Source organism: Atheta coriaria, unplaced genomic scaffold (assembly GCF_025399875.1).
Source record: "Atheta coriaria isolate IRGN ID8LTWV9N9 unplaced genomic scaffold, Caltech_Dcor_3.1 hic_scaffold_2_pilon, whole genome shotgun sequence".
In the NCBI taxonomy this organism is placed as follows: Eukaryota; Metazoa; Arthropoda; class Insecta; order Coleoptera; family Staphylinidae; genus Dalotia; species Dalotia coriaria.
The window spans coordinates 214,913-230,718 of record NW_027045444.1 but is presented as its reverse complement, the minus strand read 5'-3'; the positions used below and the strand labels follow the sequence as shown (position 1 = coordinate 230,718).

General features: G+C 36.6%; 6 protein-coding genes across 8 annotated transcripts; 3 read left to right on the top strand and 3 right to left on the bottom strand.

Annotated features, from left to right (window-relative positions):
• The first annotated feature begins 67 nt into the window (after positions 1-67).
• LOC135799041 (peptidyl-tRNA hydrolase 2, mitochondrial-like) lies at positions 68-904 on the top strand. Its single transcript, XM_065312054.1, has 3 exons — positions 68-363; positions 444-606; positions 669-904. Exons 1-3 carry the CDS (start codon positions 202-204, stop codon positions 872-874), a joined length of 531 nt encoding a protein of 176 aa, XP_065168126.1. The 5' UTR covers positions 68-201; the 3' UTR covers positions 875-904.
• A 4,950-nt stretch (positions 905-5,854) lies between these two features.
• On the top strand, positions 5,855-7,424 carry LOC135799050 (peptidyl-tRNA hydrolase 2, mitochondrial-like). The gene is made up of 3 exons (XM_065312063.1): positions 5,855-6,844; positions 6,907-7,069; positions 7,138-7,424. The coding sequence occupies exons 1-3, from the start codon at positions 6,701-6,703 to the stop codon at positions 7,341-7,343; spliced, it is 513 nt and encodes a 170-aa protein (XP_065168135.1). The 5' UTR covers positions 5,855-6,700; the 3' UTR covers positions 7,344-7,424.
• LOC135798952 (SH2B adapter protein 1-like) lies at positions 7,425-10,576 on the bottom strand. The gene is made up of 7 exons (XM_065311953.1): positions 10,287-10,576; positions 9,559-10,230; positions 9,351-9,496; positions 9,100-9,290; positions 8,869-9,041; positions 8,438-8,809; positions 7,425-7,878 (listed from the first exon to the last, which is right to left on the bottom strand). Exons 2-7 carry the CDS (start codon positions 10,195-10,197, stop codon positions 7,777-7,779), a joined length of 1,623 nt encoding a protein of 540 aa, XP_065168025.1. The 5' UTR covers positions 10,198-10,230; positions 10,287-10,576; the 3' UTR covers positions 7,425-7,776.
• A 111-nt stretch (positions 10,577-10,687) lies between these two features.
• LOC135798993 (serine/threonine-protein phosphatase alpha-2 isoform) lies at positions 10,688-12,848 on the bottom strand. The gene is made up of 5 exons (XM_065312006.1): positions 12,650-12,848; positions 12,357-12,488; positions 11,955-12,290; positions 11,589-11,885; positions 10,688-11,529 (listed from the first exon to the last, which is right to left on the bottom strand). Exons 1-5 carry the CDS (start codon positions 12,708-12,710, stop codon positions 11,363-11,365), a joined length of 993 nt encoding a protein of 330 aa, XP_065168078.1. The 5' UTR covers positions 12,711-12,848; the 3' UTR covers positions 10,688-11,362.
• A 371-nt stretch (positions 12,849-13,219) lies between these two features.
• On the top strand, positions 13,220-14,053 carry mRpL18 (mitochondrial ribosomal protein L18). The gene is made up of 2 exons (XM_065312043.1): positions 13,220-13,474; positions 13,527-14,053. The coding sequence occupies exons 1-2, from the start codon at positions 13,275-13,277 to the stop codon at positions 13,876-13,878; spliced, it is 552 nt and encodes a 183-aa protein (XP_065168115.1). The 5' UTR covers positions 13,220-13,274; the 3' UTR covers positions 13,879-14,053.
• A 390-nt stretch (positions 14,054-14,443) lies between these two features.
• LOC135798971 (probable serine hydrolase) lies at positions 14,444-15,800 on the bottom strand. 3 transcript variants are annotated; one of them, XM_065311977.1, is made up of 3 exons: positions 15,754-15,763; positions 15,502-15,691; positions 14,444-15,446 (listed from the first exon to the last, which is right to left on the bottom strand). In XM_065311977.1, exons 2-3 carry the CDS (start codon positions 15,667-15,669, stop codon positions 14,595-14,597), a joined length of 1,020 nt encoding a protein of 339 aa, XP_065168049.1. In that variant the 5' UTR covers positions 15,670-15,691; positions 15,754-15,763; the 3' UTR covers positions 14,444-14,594. The 3 variants fall into 3 exon arrangements, with proteins under 3 accessions (XP_065168049.1, XP_065168046.1, XP_065168058.1); XM_065311974.1 differs by having other exon boundaries at positions 15,502-15,800; XM_065311986.1 differs by having other exon boundaries at positions 15,506-15,756.
• Between the last annotated feature and the right edge of the window lie 6 nt (positions 15,801-15,806).

The following is a 15,806-nucleotide window of genomic DNA, read 5'->3' as shown; positions in this document are numbered from 1 at the left end:
AAACCCGTCAATTTTGATGTTTTAGTTTCTTGATTTGTGTTTGGTACACTTGGTTTATATAATATTTTGAGATTGTATATTGGGTTGCCTAGCAGATAACCCGAATATCTGTGCTGAATTGTCAAATCCACATGGATCGGCCAAGATCTTAAGAAGTATTTCTTAATTTTAGTTAGTTTAAATTTAATTGATTGTATAAAGATGGGACTAATCACTAGTTCGTCGTACCTGGCTGTGTTCACGAGTGGTACAATTGTTGGTGCGTCGGTAATGTACATGTTGAGTCGCTTCACAAGAAAGTCTAATACAACTCTTGAGAAAATTATTAACATGGAAACAATACCACTGGAAGAACGTTTTGATGTAAGACTTCTATTTGTCCTCTTTGATTGATTGATTTTTTAAATTTTGTTATGAATATTTATGTGAGTTTTTAACTTCAGTTTCCTGAGTTAAAAGATGAATACCGTCTTGTGATGGCAATCCGTAATGATCTCAAGATGCAAAAGGGCAAAGTTGCTGCACAATGTGGACATGCATCAGTTGCTGCATACAGGAAGGCAATGGAAACAGATGTGAAACTATTAGCAAGTTGGTTACAGTTTGGTAATAATAGCATCAATGTGATTCATAATAAACAATTGATAACAGTGCTTATATCTTTGCAGGTGGTACAAAAATAACTGTAAAATTGGAGTCTGAAGAGGACTTATTAAAGTTAGATGAAGCTGCAAAAGCTGCAGGTGTTTTGTCGTCAATTGTACGCGACGCTGGACAAACACAAGTTGTACCAGGAAGCCGCACTGTTATTGCGATAGGTCCAGCGCCAAAGAGTGTCCTCGAGCCATTAACAGGACACTTTAAACTTTATTAACTAATTTTTAATAAAGAATAATTTATTGTACATATTGTTTTCTTGTGATGCCTTTTGGGCTTGGGGTTGTTTTCGATCGGATGTCATCTAACAAGCTTTCAAACAATTGATGGATGTTAATATCAATTCTTACAGGGTGTTTTCTAATGTGTTTTAGGAAATCATTCAAATACGCGATTTTTAAAAACTATTTTATAGTAGTTACATGAATTTCAAGGGGTTGCATTAAAATGCTTTGGACGTAACAATTTATGTATTTTTATTTCTCATACCAGCTTTAATATGGATGTGAAAACCATTAAAACCACAAATATTTTACCAGATACAGGGTATTTTATTTGGCAGTTTTCAAAATATTGAAAACAAGGTGTAAAAAACACACTGCATCTCATAAACTAATTGAGTTTTTTTGAGTTTGTCATCGCCATGTTAAAGTTCAAGAGTTCCTCTACACGGTACATACATCTTCAGTTTTATAGCCCTTTTAGAAGTGCCCTAAAACCCCCTTTAAAAATTGACAATTTACAAAAAAATTTAAAACATAGTGTGGAAAACACCCTATATCTCGTAAAGTATTTGACTTTTTTGGAGTTTCTTTACGCCATGTTAAAGTTCGAGAGTCCCTCTACACGGTACATACTTCTTCAGTTTTATAGCCCTTTTAGAAGTGCCCTAAAACCCCCTTTAAAAATTGGCATTTAAAAAAAAAAATTGAAAACAAGGTGTAAAAAATACACTGTATCTCATAAACTAATTGACTTTTTTTGAGTTTGTCACCGCCATGTTATAGTTCAAGAGTTCCTCTACACGGTACATACATTTTTAGTTTTATAGCCCTTTTAGAAGTGCCCTAAAACCCCCTTTAAAAATTGGCAATTTTCAAAAAAATTGAAAACATAGTGTGGAAAACACCCTATATCTCGTAAAGTATTTGACTTTTTTGGAGTTTCTTTACGTCATGTTAAAGTTCGAGAATCCCTCTACACGGTACATACTTCTTCAGTTTTATAGCCCTTTTAGAAGTACCCTAAAACCCCCTTTAAAAATGAGCATTTTTCAAAAAAATTAAAAACAAGGTGTAAAAAACACACTGTATCTCATAAACTAATTGACTGTTTTTGAGTTTGTCACCGCCATGTTATAGATCAAGAGTTCCTCTACACGGTACATATATCTTCAGTTTTATAGTCGTTTTAGAAGTGCCCTAAAATGCCCTTTAAAAATGAGCAATTTTCAAAAAAATTGAAAACATAGTGTGGAATACACCCCATATCTCGTGAACTATTTGACTTTTTTGGAGTTTCTTTCCGCCATGTTAAAATTTCGAAAGTTCGTCTATACGATGCATATTTTTCCAACCCCCTAACCCTTTCAGAAGTGCCCCAAAATGCACTTCAAAAATAGCTATTTTTGTGCAAAAATTTTCATTTTTGTGTCGAATAACAGGGTCGAACTTTTTGGTTAAAATTTTTTTCGGTCGAACAACAGGATCGAACTTTTTGTTAAAAATTTTTTCGGGCCAAGAACAGGGTTGAATTTTTTTCTTAAATTTTTTTTGGTCGAATAACAGGGTTGAACTTTTTCCTTAAAATTTTTTTGCTCGAACAACAGAGTCGAACCATTTTCTTAAATTTTTTTAGTTGAAACATGAAATTAAAATTAAAATTAAAATTAAAAAGTATTTTATTTAATTATACAATTTAAACAACTTTTTACCTCAGCATCAGTAAGGATATTTCCTGTAATCCTCATTAAGTAAAATGTGCACTCGCATCGAGACTTAAAAGTCAATTATTTCAGGAATTAATAGAGATAAACAAAAATCAAAAACACCCCGATGTTCAGCATTAAATCCTAGACAAGATAACATTAAAAAAATTGAAATATAACATGTGTCTAAAAAATTTTCCGCCGCGATTTTCTCGGAAAATAATAAAGATAGAAAAGAACTTTCTTCATTTTTTTCATGCCGTGGTGAGGATCTATTAAATGGCAGATTTAGTTTTTCCATTTTCCAAAGTTGACCAAAGACCACTCAAAAACATCAAGAGATTACACTTGACTCTTTTTGGACTCAAAAAATTTTTTTTAAGCTAGAAGAAAATGGAAAACGCTAATCGATTGAGTTTTCCAAGGGAATGAAAGATATCAAGGCAGTTTTCCGATAGCATCATTATTTCGGAAAATAGGTTTTTCCGAAACAGTTTTTCGCACTTAAAAGGGCAAAATATTGATTTTTTCGGAAAACTGACTTGATATCTTTCATCCCCTTGGAAAACTCAATCGATTAGCGTTTTCCATTTTCTTCTGGCTTAAAAAAAATTTTTTGAGTCCAAAAAGAGTCAAGTGTAACCTCTTGATATTTTTGAGTGGTGTTCGGTCAACTTTGGAAAATGGAAAAACTAAATCTGCCATTTAATAGATCCTCACCACGGCATGAAAAAAATGAAGAAAGTTATATTCTATCTTTATTATTTTCCGAGAAAACCGCGGCGGAAAATTTTTTAGACACATGTTATATTTCAATTTTTTTTAATGTTATCTTGTCTAGGATTTGATGCTGAACATCATGGTGTTTTTGATTTTTGTTTATCTCTATTAGTTCCTGAGATAATTGACTTTTAAGTATCGATGCGAGTGCACATTTCACTTAATGAGGGTTACAGGAAATATCCTTACTGCTGTTAGGTAAAAAGTTGTTTAAATTGTATAATTAAATAAAATACTTTTTAATTTTATTTTTAATTTTAATTTTATGTTTCAACTAAAAAAAAATTAAGAAAAAGGTTCGACTCTGTTGTTCGAGCAAAAAAATTTTAAGGAAAAAGTTCAACCCTGTTATTCGACCAAAAAAATATAAGAAAAAAATTCAACACTGTTCTTGGCCCGAAAAAATTTTACACAAATGTTCGACCCTGTTGTTCGACCGAAAAAAAATTTAACCAAAAAGTTCGACCCTGTTATTCGACACAAAAATGAAAATTTTGGGACAAAAATAGCTATTTTTGAAGTGCATTTTGGGGCACTTCTGAAAGGGTTAGGGGGTTGGAAAAATATGCATCGTATAGACGAACTTTCGAACTTTAACATGGCGAAAAGAAACTCCAAAAAGTCAAATAGTTCACGAGATATAGGGTGTTTTCCACACAGTGTTTTAAATTTTTTTGAAAATTACTCATTTTTAAAGGTCATTTCAGGGCACTTCTAAGTGGGCTATAAAACTGAAGATGTATGTACCGTGTAGAGGAACTCTTGAACTATAACATGACGGCGACAAACTTAAAAAAATTTAATTAGTTTATGAGATACAGTGTGTTTTTTACACCTTGTTTTCAATTTTTTTGAAAAATGCCAATTTTTAAAGGGGGTTTTAGGGCACTTCTAAAAGGGCTGTAAAACTGAAGATGTGTGTACCGTGTAGAGGAACTCTTGAACTATAACATGGCGGTAACAAACTCAAAAAAAGTCAATTAGTTTATGAGATACAGTGTGTTTTTTTACACCTTGTTTTCAATTTTTTTGAAAAATGCCAATTTTTAAAGGGGGTTTTAGGGTACTTCTAAAAGGGCTATAAAACTGAAGAAGTATCTACCATGTAGAAGGAATTTCGAACTTTAACATGGCGGAAAGAAACTCCAAGGAAGTCAAATAGTTCACGAGATATAGGGTGTTTTCCACACTATGTTTTAATTTTTTTGAAAATTTCTCATTTTTAAGGGGCATTTTGGGCACTTCTAAAAGGGATATAAAACTGAAGATGTATGTACCTTGTAGAGGAACTCTTAAACTATAACATGGCGGTGACAAACTCAAAATAGGTCAATTAGTTTATGAGATACAGTGTGTTTTTTACACCTTGTTTTCAATTTTTTTGAAAAATGCTCATTTTTAAAGGGGGTTTTAGGGTACTTCTAAAAGGGCTATAAAACTGAAGATGTATGTACCGTGTAGAGAAACTCTTGAACTATAACATGATGGCGACAAACTTAAAAGAATTTAATTAGTTTATGAGATACAGTGTGTTTTTACACCTTGTTTTCAATTTTTTGAAAAATGCCAATTTTAAAGGGAGTTTTAGGGCACTTCTAAAAGGGATATAAAACTGAAGATGTATGTACCTTGTAGAGGAACTCTTAAACTATAACATGGCGGTGACAAACTCAAAATAGGTCAATTAGTTTATGAGATACAGTGTGTTTTTTACACCTTGTTTTCAATTTTTTTGAAAAATGCTCATTTTTAAAGGGGGTTTTAGGGTACTTCTAAAAGGGCTATAAAACTGAAGAAGTATCTACCGTATAGAGGGACTTTCGAACTTTAACATGGCGGAATGAAACCGCAAGAAAATCAAATAGTTCACGAGATATAGGGTGTTTTCCACACTATGTTTTAAATTTTTTTGAAAATTGCTCATTTTTAAGGGGCATTTAGGGCACTTCTAAAAGGGCTATAAAACTGAAGATGTATGTACCGTGTAGAGGAACTCTTGAACTATAACATGGCGGTGACAAACTCAAAAAAGGTCAATTAGTTTATGAGATACAGTGTGTTTTTTACACCTTGTTTTCAATTTTTTATGAAAAATGCAAATTATTAAGAGGTATTTTAGGACACTTCCGGAAGGACTAGAAAATTGGGAAGATATGCATCCTGCAGAGAGGTTTTCAAACTTTAACAAGGCGCTAAGAAACTACAAAAAAGTCGAATACTTCCCTAGATACAGGGTGTTTTCCACACCATGTTTTCAATGTTTTATTTTATTTTATGATAAACAAACGATATCAAACTGTACTTATAAAATATCGTTAAATGTCTGTTTCAACTAAAAATATTCGTGGTACACAAAGCCTATACCGTTCGGACTCCTTATATCTATACTTTGTGATTTAGACATTATGCTCCTTCGACATAGGCAACCAACCTTACAAGTTAACATCTATAACAAGCTAAGTAAACTAAGGGTGCATTCGCGTTGGACGCTTACGCGCTGTGAGCGTGCTTACATGTCATTTTCATCGTTCGACTTGGCGCTGTGAGTGTCACATAAGTACGCTCATGGCTGAGTTCGTAGCACAGACTTCGCGCTCATTTATGCTCACGCCACAGAGGTAGGGCAGCGAAAGCGTGAGCGCCAATTTTTATTATCTGTCAAAACGAATGCAACTTGAGCATAAGCTAACCAAAAAATTTCATTTATTTCTAAATTGTTAAATTCTTTACAATCCCGCAAAAATGGCAAGCAGTCAACCAAAATTAATTTCTGTTGAGCTAACTGATCCAGAAAGTAATAAAATTTACAATTAAATTAAAATTTAAAAAATAAAAATTTAAATTATTTGATAAACAGTTGCCATGTTGATGATTATTGACGCTCACAATATCCAAAACGAACGAAATTTATTTATTGATTCTAAGCGCCTATAGGCCATCTCGAACACTAAAAATTTGTGCTTATAAGCGTGAGCGCTCACAGCGCGTAAGCGTCCAACGCGAATGCACCCTAAGTAAACTAAGTAAACACTTGCTGTACGCTTTTTCAAAGTTAACATCTCTTAATTAGCTAGAATGTCAAACCAAATTTTTTATATACGTGATAACGTATCGGGCTTAACTTGAGTTGCTAAAATATCTCACTTGGATCTTATTTGCGATGAAGTCTGACAAATGTAGCTACGAGGTAATAATAGTATGTTACGTTTCCATTCAGCGCTATAACTGTCAAAGCAACGGCGCGCTTTTCATAACCTTAAATTACAAACACATGTGATGCCTTGAGTTGAATTTGATTCTTTAAATGCGTACATAGTTAAATAGAGCGGTTTAATTATGGACGACAAATCGTTAGTTGACTCAGCGACGTTCTCCTTTTTCGCGATGGGAGCGTTCGTTGGATTCTCCTTGGGTTACTGCTACTGGAAGTCTCAACCAGTTGAAAATCAACAACAATCTGATGAACAACCTATAACAGAAGTAAGACTGATTAAATTCAACATTACAAATTCAACTACAATCTACAATTTCATGTTTTTTAGCCCAAGTCTGGCGGTAAAGTGTACCGCATGATAATTGGTGTGAGGAATGACTTAAAAATGGGAAAAGGAAAGGTGGCTGCTCAGGTAGCACATGCAGCAGTTGCAGCTTACATTAAAGCAAGTGAGAAGGCACCAAAGGCATTAAGTAAATGGTCTAAATATGGTAATAATTCAATAATTACTAATGTTATTCATCATCTTATTTAAAAATAATAATTTAATATTAAATAGGACAAGCCAAAATTACTGTGAGACTAGATAGTGAAGCAGAGATGATGGAATTGGCCAATGATGCGAAAGAAGCCGGTATTCTTGTTTCGATTATTCGAGACGCGGGCCACACTCAAGTGGAGCCCGATACGCGAACAGTGGTCGCATTCGGACCTGCACCAAAAGACGAACTCGACAGGGTGACCGGACATCTGAAACTTTACTAGAAACAAGATAAATTATTTCATTTTCATGTATATAAAAAAATTTGGTTTGACATTCTAGTTTAATTAAAAGTTAACGTGTAATGTTGGTTGCCTATGTCGAATGAGCATAATGTCAAAATATCGTTTAGTATAATTTTATTTTTATTCTGAAGATGTTCATTATGCTCAAAAATATTTTTATCCACTGCCATATAAAAATCATGAAGAAATATGTAAGTTATTTTGCATGTGACTTATAATATGACTTTTCAAAAACAGGTTATGTAAGTTTTAATTATTTTTTATTTCTTTTATTAGCATCATAAAGGAACTTCGTATGGAACACCCAGAACATCAACAAACATACAATACCCTGTGATCATTTTCTTTTCTTAACATATTTGTGTCCACTCCATATTGAATTTCTTAATTTAAATCTTTTTCCAGCGCATAACTAAACAAAACTGTACTGGTTGTCAATGGCGCGACTCGTCGCGTCGTTGATTTGCTCAAGCGTGGTTTCCTGCGTTCGTACACTGCCCCCATGTGTTTGAATCTAAAACCATCAATCAAGAAATTAATATCGCTGCAACCACAAACGTTCAAAAAGATCAAATAAAGGATAGAAGAAAAGACGTGGTGTGAGACATAGTATTAAAGAAAGTTAAAAACAAAACGATGAACATTAAAGTAGTTTTATTAATGTATTATATGCTTATTTGTTTGATAATCTTGTTGTTTTCTTGTTGAGCAAAGCACACAAACGAAAGCTTCCGAATAAAAACGAATAAATATCCAGCGGCGCTAAACAACCAAACAGTTGAACGCTAACGCTATAAATATGTACAAAATAAGGTATGATCATCACAAAAATAATAAAATGTTTAGCAATTAAATGAACTTTCAACTTAAAATTATTGTTGGTTTATATGTAATAAAGATTGAACACAAGGCAAGTTCATAAAATAAAAACAAAGCACACAAAACATTCCCCCCGCCACCGTCTTCAATTTACAAACAAAACTAAAAACGGTCAGAAACGAAACGAAAAAAAAACTTGGTTATAATTGGTTTTTTTTTTGTTTGTTCTAGCGTGTGTTTTGTTTTCATCTCACGTGTTGCGTCTCGGGCAGCGGCGGCGGCCGCCGTTCACTACCGCCGCTGCCAGCGTCCTGCGCAGGCGCGTTCGCTACCAACGCCGGCGCGCCGCCATTTTGATTCGTCGCGGTGGCAATCGCCGGACTATTCGTCGTGGTGGACCACGCGGCTGTGACTTGTTGCCGTGTCATTGAATTCTGCAGTTGGGCGCGTGCGGCTGAATTAACCACGTAGTCGGTGAGTGTCACATCAGAGTTACCACCGCTTTCCAGCGGTATGGGTTGCTGGCGGAAGTGCTCGAGCATTTCGTAGATCGTCTGGAACCAGAAGTGCTGCACTCGACACTGTCCTTGTTCGTTGATCGTCATCCGTAAATGTTTTGCTCTACCCTAGAAATAAATAAATATTTCAGGTTATGATTACATGGATACAACATAACCTAACTTACTTGAAAATTAAACGTAAGGACAAATTCCCCAGTGCGTGTTTCGCTCTGCCGGACTAGGAACAAACCGTGGGCGGCGGCGCCGTCGTGTAATACAAGCTGCGCCGCCTCCGCGCGACCCAACGTGCCGTGAAACCACAACTCTTTCTTTAAATTCTGTCCAATTACATCAGAATCTAAAAAAATATTCCTCATAAGCATAAAATTCAATAAATTTAGTCTGATTTATTTTACCTTGTGGACAAATGTCAAAATTACTACTTGAAGAGAGTCGATCACCTGCCGCACGACCGGAAGCAGCGTGTCTTGGCGGAAGTTCCGGCGCGTCACCATGATAGTCCGCTTTGGTACCACCAACACCTCCATCAGGAACATCACTTCCAGGCGCTGATCTAATGCAGTATTTTATCGTAGCTAACCAAGATCTAAAACCAACAAAATGCATATAAATAACTAAAGCATACAACCTAACCTCAAAGACTAACCTCATGTCATCTGTATCATGAGCCTCAATTACAAACTCAATACTATTACCAGCTTTCAATACAAATGTATTTTCATGATCTGGCATCTCCAAAGCTGTTGTCTCTCTTGCTTCTGTGATTAACGCACAGAAAACTCCACTGCGTGGCTATAAATATAAAAATTCATTGTTATTATTATGTAAAATTTTTTGTTTTGTTTTAGAAATACCTTAGTACTCTTTGGCGGTGAATAAAACTCAAGCATATATCCTCCAACAGCCTTAACTAACGCAAGCCGACACTTTTCCCACTTTGCTGGCCCACCAGGCTGATCCAAACTCTCCGGCGTTGAATAATTCACAATACCTTCCTTCCTACACTCGACAACAATCTTCGCCAGCTTGGTACGACTACTTGACGCACTCGCAACACCCGCCATAGCCAATTCCACCTCATCAGAGTGCTGCTTATGAAACAATTCTTTGCCTTTACGCAGCATTTTGAAACTTAACCTTCGGAAGAAAGGTTTGTGTGGCATTTTCGGACTTCCTGCGCCTTCTTCATCAGAGTCCCGCTCGTTATCGCTATGGCGGCCGGTGCCATTCGTAATTTTCTGCGCCTGTAGCCGCCGCTGGCAATAATCAATCTCGAAACGCTCCGTGAAAACATCGAGAAATTTACGAAGGAAGTCTTTGTGTGTGAGAGAAGCGCGCGTGTTTTCATTGAGGTTCATCGAAATAAATTGCAGGCATGATTTGGAAAAGTCTTGAGCTGCTGCTTGAGCGTGTCGTTCGCAGAAGTCCTGCCAGACTGTATTACTACCAGCAGGCGACTCACCCAGTGGTGATTCCAAAGGTAAATTTGCCATAATTACTTAGAACTGTAAGTACACCTGATAAATCTAAAACAAAACGGTGTAAACAACATGAAGACAGCGAAAATCATTACAAAACTCACGAAAATCTTCAAACCATTTCTCCGCCGGATAACTTGACGAGTTATTTTAATTATTTTCAATATTATTTTTCACACTGATGTTGTCATGGTGTGCAAATCAAGGTAAAAGATGAATAACAAAACGAAACATAGGTTAACATTGAGACACACTTCACGCACACGATATATAAACTGATTTGTGAGTATTTTGTGTAAGAATTCAGCGTTTATCAACAATTATTCGTGATTTTCTGTTATGTTTTGAGTTAAAACTGAATCGCAGTGTTCGCTCGCGGTTGCATGACAGTATTTTGACAGCCACAACAAGCTGTCAAATCGTACACATCCTGAAAGCTGTCATTTGTCAAAAACCGGCCATTTTGATCATTTGATTTCCGCAAGACTGAATAAATCGTGTTGAATATTTAGAAACGAGTTTATTACTTATCTTAGCATGTACTTAAGCTTACGATTATGATAATAATGGTTGTTATACGTACACTCTATCATTATCAATTGTTTATCGTTAATTTTCGGCTAGAGATATCAACCAATCGTCATCAGCACCGCCATTTACAATCTCTTTGCAGTTATTATTGTTATTAGACAACTTATATATGTATACCATGTGTTTCATTTGGAAGTTTTTCAAATTCTATATACGGATGCGTTGTTGCCCTAGCGCTAGAGAAAATTATTTACACCTACTGGAACATGTTTGTATGCATTTATGTAAATGTTTAATTCTTGTGTTCAGTAACGTGAAGAACGTCAGATAATAATAATACGTTTCGTTCGTTTCCTTCTTCTTTTTAAATAAAATTAGATTAATCATTAAACACTAGCGTTTAAATAAGAATAGAAGAGCATATGATAAAAAAAAAATGATCGAATGCACTTCGTGTTTTTGTTGACGAGGGAGGAGAGGCTAAAAATGAGGTTAAGATGACGATGATGTCAACAACTGCGCGTAGCAATTGCGTTTGTTGTTTGTTGCGTTGGTTGCAGCTGTGCGCAGCTGAATCTCTGTTTGTTTTTCTTCTAACTATAATTATAGTAATGAATGTGATTTTTTTCGGGTGTTACGCGCGTGCGCTTCACTTCTTCTTATTCTTGTTGGGAGCGCCACGCGGCGGCGTCACCGGTCGGCCGGCATTCAGCCCGCCGTACTGAAACTTTCGCTTGTCGGCCGGCTTCAGGATCTGGAAGCTGCACATCAGTGTTTCGTCCACGGACATCATCGCCCCGGCATTGTCAAATTCACCTAAAATATAAATATTTATTAGAGTTTATCACAGTAAAACCGTGTTTATAATTACGTACCACAATAATTGGGCGCACTGAAGAGTGTGACAAGTTGTCGCTTGGCAAAGAACTCGTAGCCATCCTCAACGACTTGATGCGCGCGACAAATCAGATCAAAGTCGTGCTTGGTGAGGAACTTGCCCACAACCTCCGCACCGAATGTGAACGACACACCGCGGTCATTCTCGCCCCAGCCCATCGTATCCTTATCGGGGTCAGACCACAACAGATCACATAACAACCCTTGGTCGGGCACGTCTGTCGGCCGCATCAGTCGTCGGATCTGTTCCATGCTCTGCAGATCAGGACTTAAACCTAACCAACACAAAAACAGTTAATTAATAAAAATTATGTGATATTAGGTGATATATTGAATACACTTACCGCCATGACAGCAGAAGATTTTTTCGTCGACAATGGCGGCGACCGGTAGGCAATTAAAGCAATCCGTGAACGTCTTCCACAGCTTAATGTTGTACCGCCGTTTGCATTCATCGTAAAAGCCGTAGATGCGATTAATCGACGCGCATTCATGGTTGCCGCGCAGCAGGAAGAAGTTCTCCGGATATTTGATTTTGTACGCTAGCAGCAGGCATATCGTCTCCAACGATTGCTTGCCGCGATCCACATAATCTCCAAGGAAAAGATAATTCGACTCGGGTGGGAAACCGCCGTACTCGAACAGACGCAGCAGGTCATAATACTGACCGTGAATATCACCTAAAAAAAATTAGTATGTTTTATATGTGTATACGTGCAAATTTCGTAATTGTTTTCCGCACTTACCGCATATTTTCAACGGCGCTTCCAATTCGAGCAGCACCGGTTGGCTGAGGAAGATTTCCCGGGACTTGATGCACAGACCACGAATCTCGTTCTCGGTGAGCTGGACGTTCTTCCCGGGTCGGGCGCTGCGCACTGCAAGCACAAAACGGACTTTAACGCATCCATTGCTACATCATCTCCATAGTTGCGCACACAGTACACATACACACACACACTCATATAAACACAAACGACCGCCATGGAGGACAAGTCGTCGCGACCGACCGGATCGGGCTTACGTTCGCCGTCATTACCTTCCAGCAATCGCGAGATAATACTGTCGATGTTCAGGTTCGTCTTGTCCGCCTCGGCCATCTCGGCAAGCAGCTACTGGCGGCGGATTGCGATGCACCTGGATCGCACGGATATTTCGAGATTATTTTTTGAGCGTTCGTTGCCGATGGACGCGTCTGCTGCTCGGCGGCGGGCACCTACGACGACGCGAGCGCGCGCACACTCACATACATAGGGGCATGCGCCGTACTCGCGCATGCAAAAACCACTCACACATAGAATAACCACCGCGTATACATACACGCTCCCAACCTTGAACGCAACTGACAGACCATGACAAGCTGCGCCCTTTTTTTGCTGTCAGTTTCAACTAAATCGCTTTAATGTCTATTTTAAAAACAAGAAACTCTATCAAAACTTATATATTCTTATTTACTGAATATGTTTTAAGTATTTAGAAAAATATTTGTTTAAAAATAACGCATTTTTATACTGAATAATTCAATTTTAAGTTTAAATTCTTGCAGGTGGTAGCCATTATAGTTACAAAGCGAACCGAGCCGATAACTAACGACTAAACTTGGTTTTAAAACTGCTACCAACTTAAATCAGGCAAAACTTGTAACCTCAAGATTAAAAACAAACATGTCTTCATTTTTAACGAAATATTCGTTATTTACACGACAATTACCTCAGAGTATACGCTCGACAAGTACAAATGTGTCCAATGCAGACATTAAACCGATTTTAACTAATCGAAACCCAAGAAATTTGGAAAAATTACGCATTGCTTACAAACCTGGAGGTTATCACCTGGAAAAACCCGGTCGCAACTATTGGCACAAGTAATAATAATATAAAACCTTATTTTATGATAAATTGAATATTATTTTATAGATTAGAACTGGAAACCTCCATCAGATATGTCAAAGCAAGCATTAGACACTTTGAAAATGGTCAGGTTATATCAGCTTCAAGTCAAGAATGGCCAATCAAGAAACAACTCTACAGATATAATGATACTTCAGCATATATCAACCTTGGAAGAGTGCTAGCCCAAAGATGCTTAGAGTTTGGTATAACTGAGATCAGGTCAGATATAGTACCTGATAATCAAGAGGGTAAAGTTGCTCTATTTCTGAAAGCACTGCAAGATAGTGGTGTAGTCCTGCAGGAACCTGAGCAATACAAGAAACCAAGACCTTGGGATCAACACAGAGAAGAAAAACCCTGGGAAGTTACAGAATAAATGAATAAATGCTTTGATTAGGTTTACATTTAGTGTTTAAATAACAATTTATTAGTTTCTACATGTTTTGGATGCTCAATTGCCTAGGGTGCTTAATGTTTATTCATCACGTTTCATATCTGCAAAGAGTTTCTGCAATATAAAACAAAATAGAAAATGCTCAGACATTGGAGAAGGTTATATAACTTACTCCTTTATTGTGCCTCTTGAAGAACTCCTCGGCGCCGAGTTCAAATGTTCGTTCGAAGAGGAAAGCGGACGCGCAGACAACCACTGCAAAAGTGGAAGTTCTTCGGAAGAGCGCGTTGTAAACCGTCGTTTGGAAACTCATTTTCTTGCTAGGAGCTGGATTTATCAGCTACAGCGACAAATGTGGGAGAACTTCGATCGCAGATGAAAATTTGACAGTTAGCAGGGACACAAACCTTCTTTGGATAACAGCGCCACCGCTAGTGGGTGAGTGAATTAATTCATAATTTATAATTTTTGAAATTTACAGTTGTTATTGTTGATTTGCATTTGAATCACAAAGTATAGATATACTTCGTTATTTGAATAAATATGATTGTTATGTATTATAGGTTTTTATTTATATTACAACCAATTTTTGTACTTCGTGCCTCGTGTTTTGTACTTAAATTCTAGTTTTTAAGATAGGCAACTTATATCACATTATCAAGCTTTATCGCTATATTAAAATAAGAAATTAACATTATTCATTCCTCATATTTAATCTGTTCAAAGTACTTCAGATCTATTTTTTTCTCTGCCTTATCATATTTCTCTATGAATTTCCAAATAATAGGAGCATAGTTTTCCGGATTGTTCAAATGTCCATGATGTGTACCTTTCATATCATGAAATTCTGCCAAAGAATTCACTTTCAATATATGATCCTTCACAATATCAAAAACACCATGATTTCTCATAACATGAGAGGATTCTGCCATCGTCGACAAAATCGGAAAATTAATCCTCTGTGCATGCTCCAACATCTCATCCATCGGCCAATTCATAAACGGGCCCGACTTTACTCTAGGATCACGGTCAAAATAAAATAAACCCGGCTTGGAATTCGATTCTTTCACATTCCTTGTGATGATGTACTTGCATTTATCTTTATCAATAGATCCTCTTGTTCCCTTGTGCATCATTTCAACCATAGTATCAATTGAATAAGCAGGTGGCTCCACTTTGTTAGAGAAAATCTTATTGACTTGTGCATCATATTTAAAGAACCCATCGAGACTTTCAATTACTCTGCCTAATTTCTTTTGATTTATTGGACATTGCAGGCCATCAATACAAATAGCAAAGTTTATTGATTGAGGATATAGTCCACCATAGGTATAACTTGTGATTGCTCCAAGAGAATGACCCATTAGACTGATTTTGTCCAAGTTAAAAAACGATTGCAGACGTCTTACAAGAATCACAGCATTTAAATGGTGATAGAAAAACCCTGGTGGCAGTTTTGAGCTGAATCCATGACCTGGGAAGTCTATTGCGAGAAAACTTAAATGTTTTGGCAGAAGTTCGATTAATGCGTTGAAAGATCCACAGTTATCCTACAAATAGTCATTGTAAATTAAACAAAATGTATGTAATTCAACAATTAATGACCTGCCATCCATGTAAGGTTAAAATTGGTGTTCTGTCCTTAGGGCCCCACCATTTGCCAGCAAGGTGGCCCCATGGCACTGGAATTCTTACTTCGACACCTTGAGCTTCTGTTTTTGATGCATTAGTTGCAAAATATTTAAAACTTGAGTTGCCTAATTTTTTAAACATAGTTTTATTAACATTCAAGGACCTGTTCATGAAAAAACTTGTAAGTTTGTTAAGATAAGTAGAGAAACTGAACATTAGACTCACTCACACTTAAGTATATTGGCCGAATGACGAAAATACTCGAATCAAGACGAATG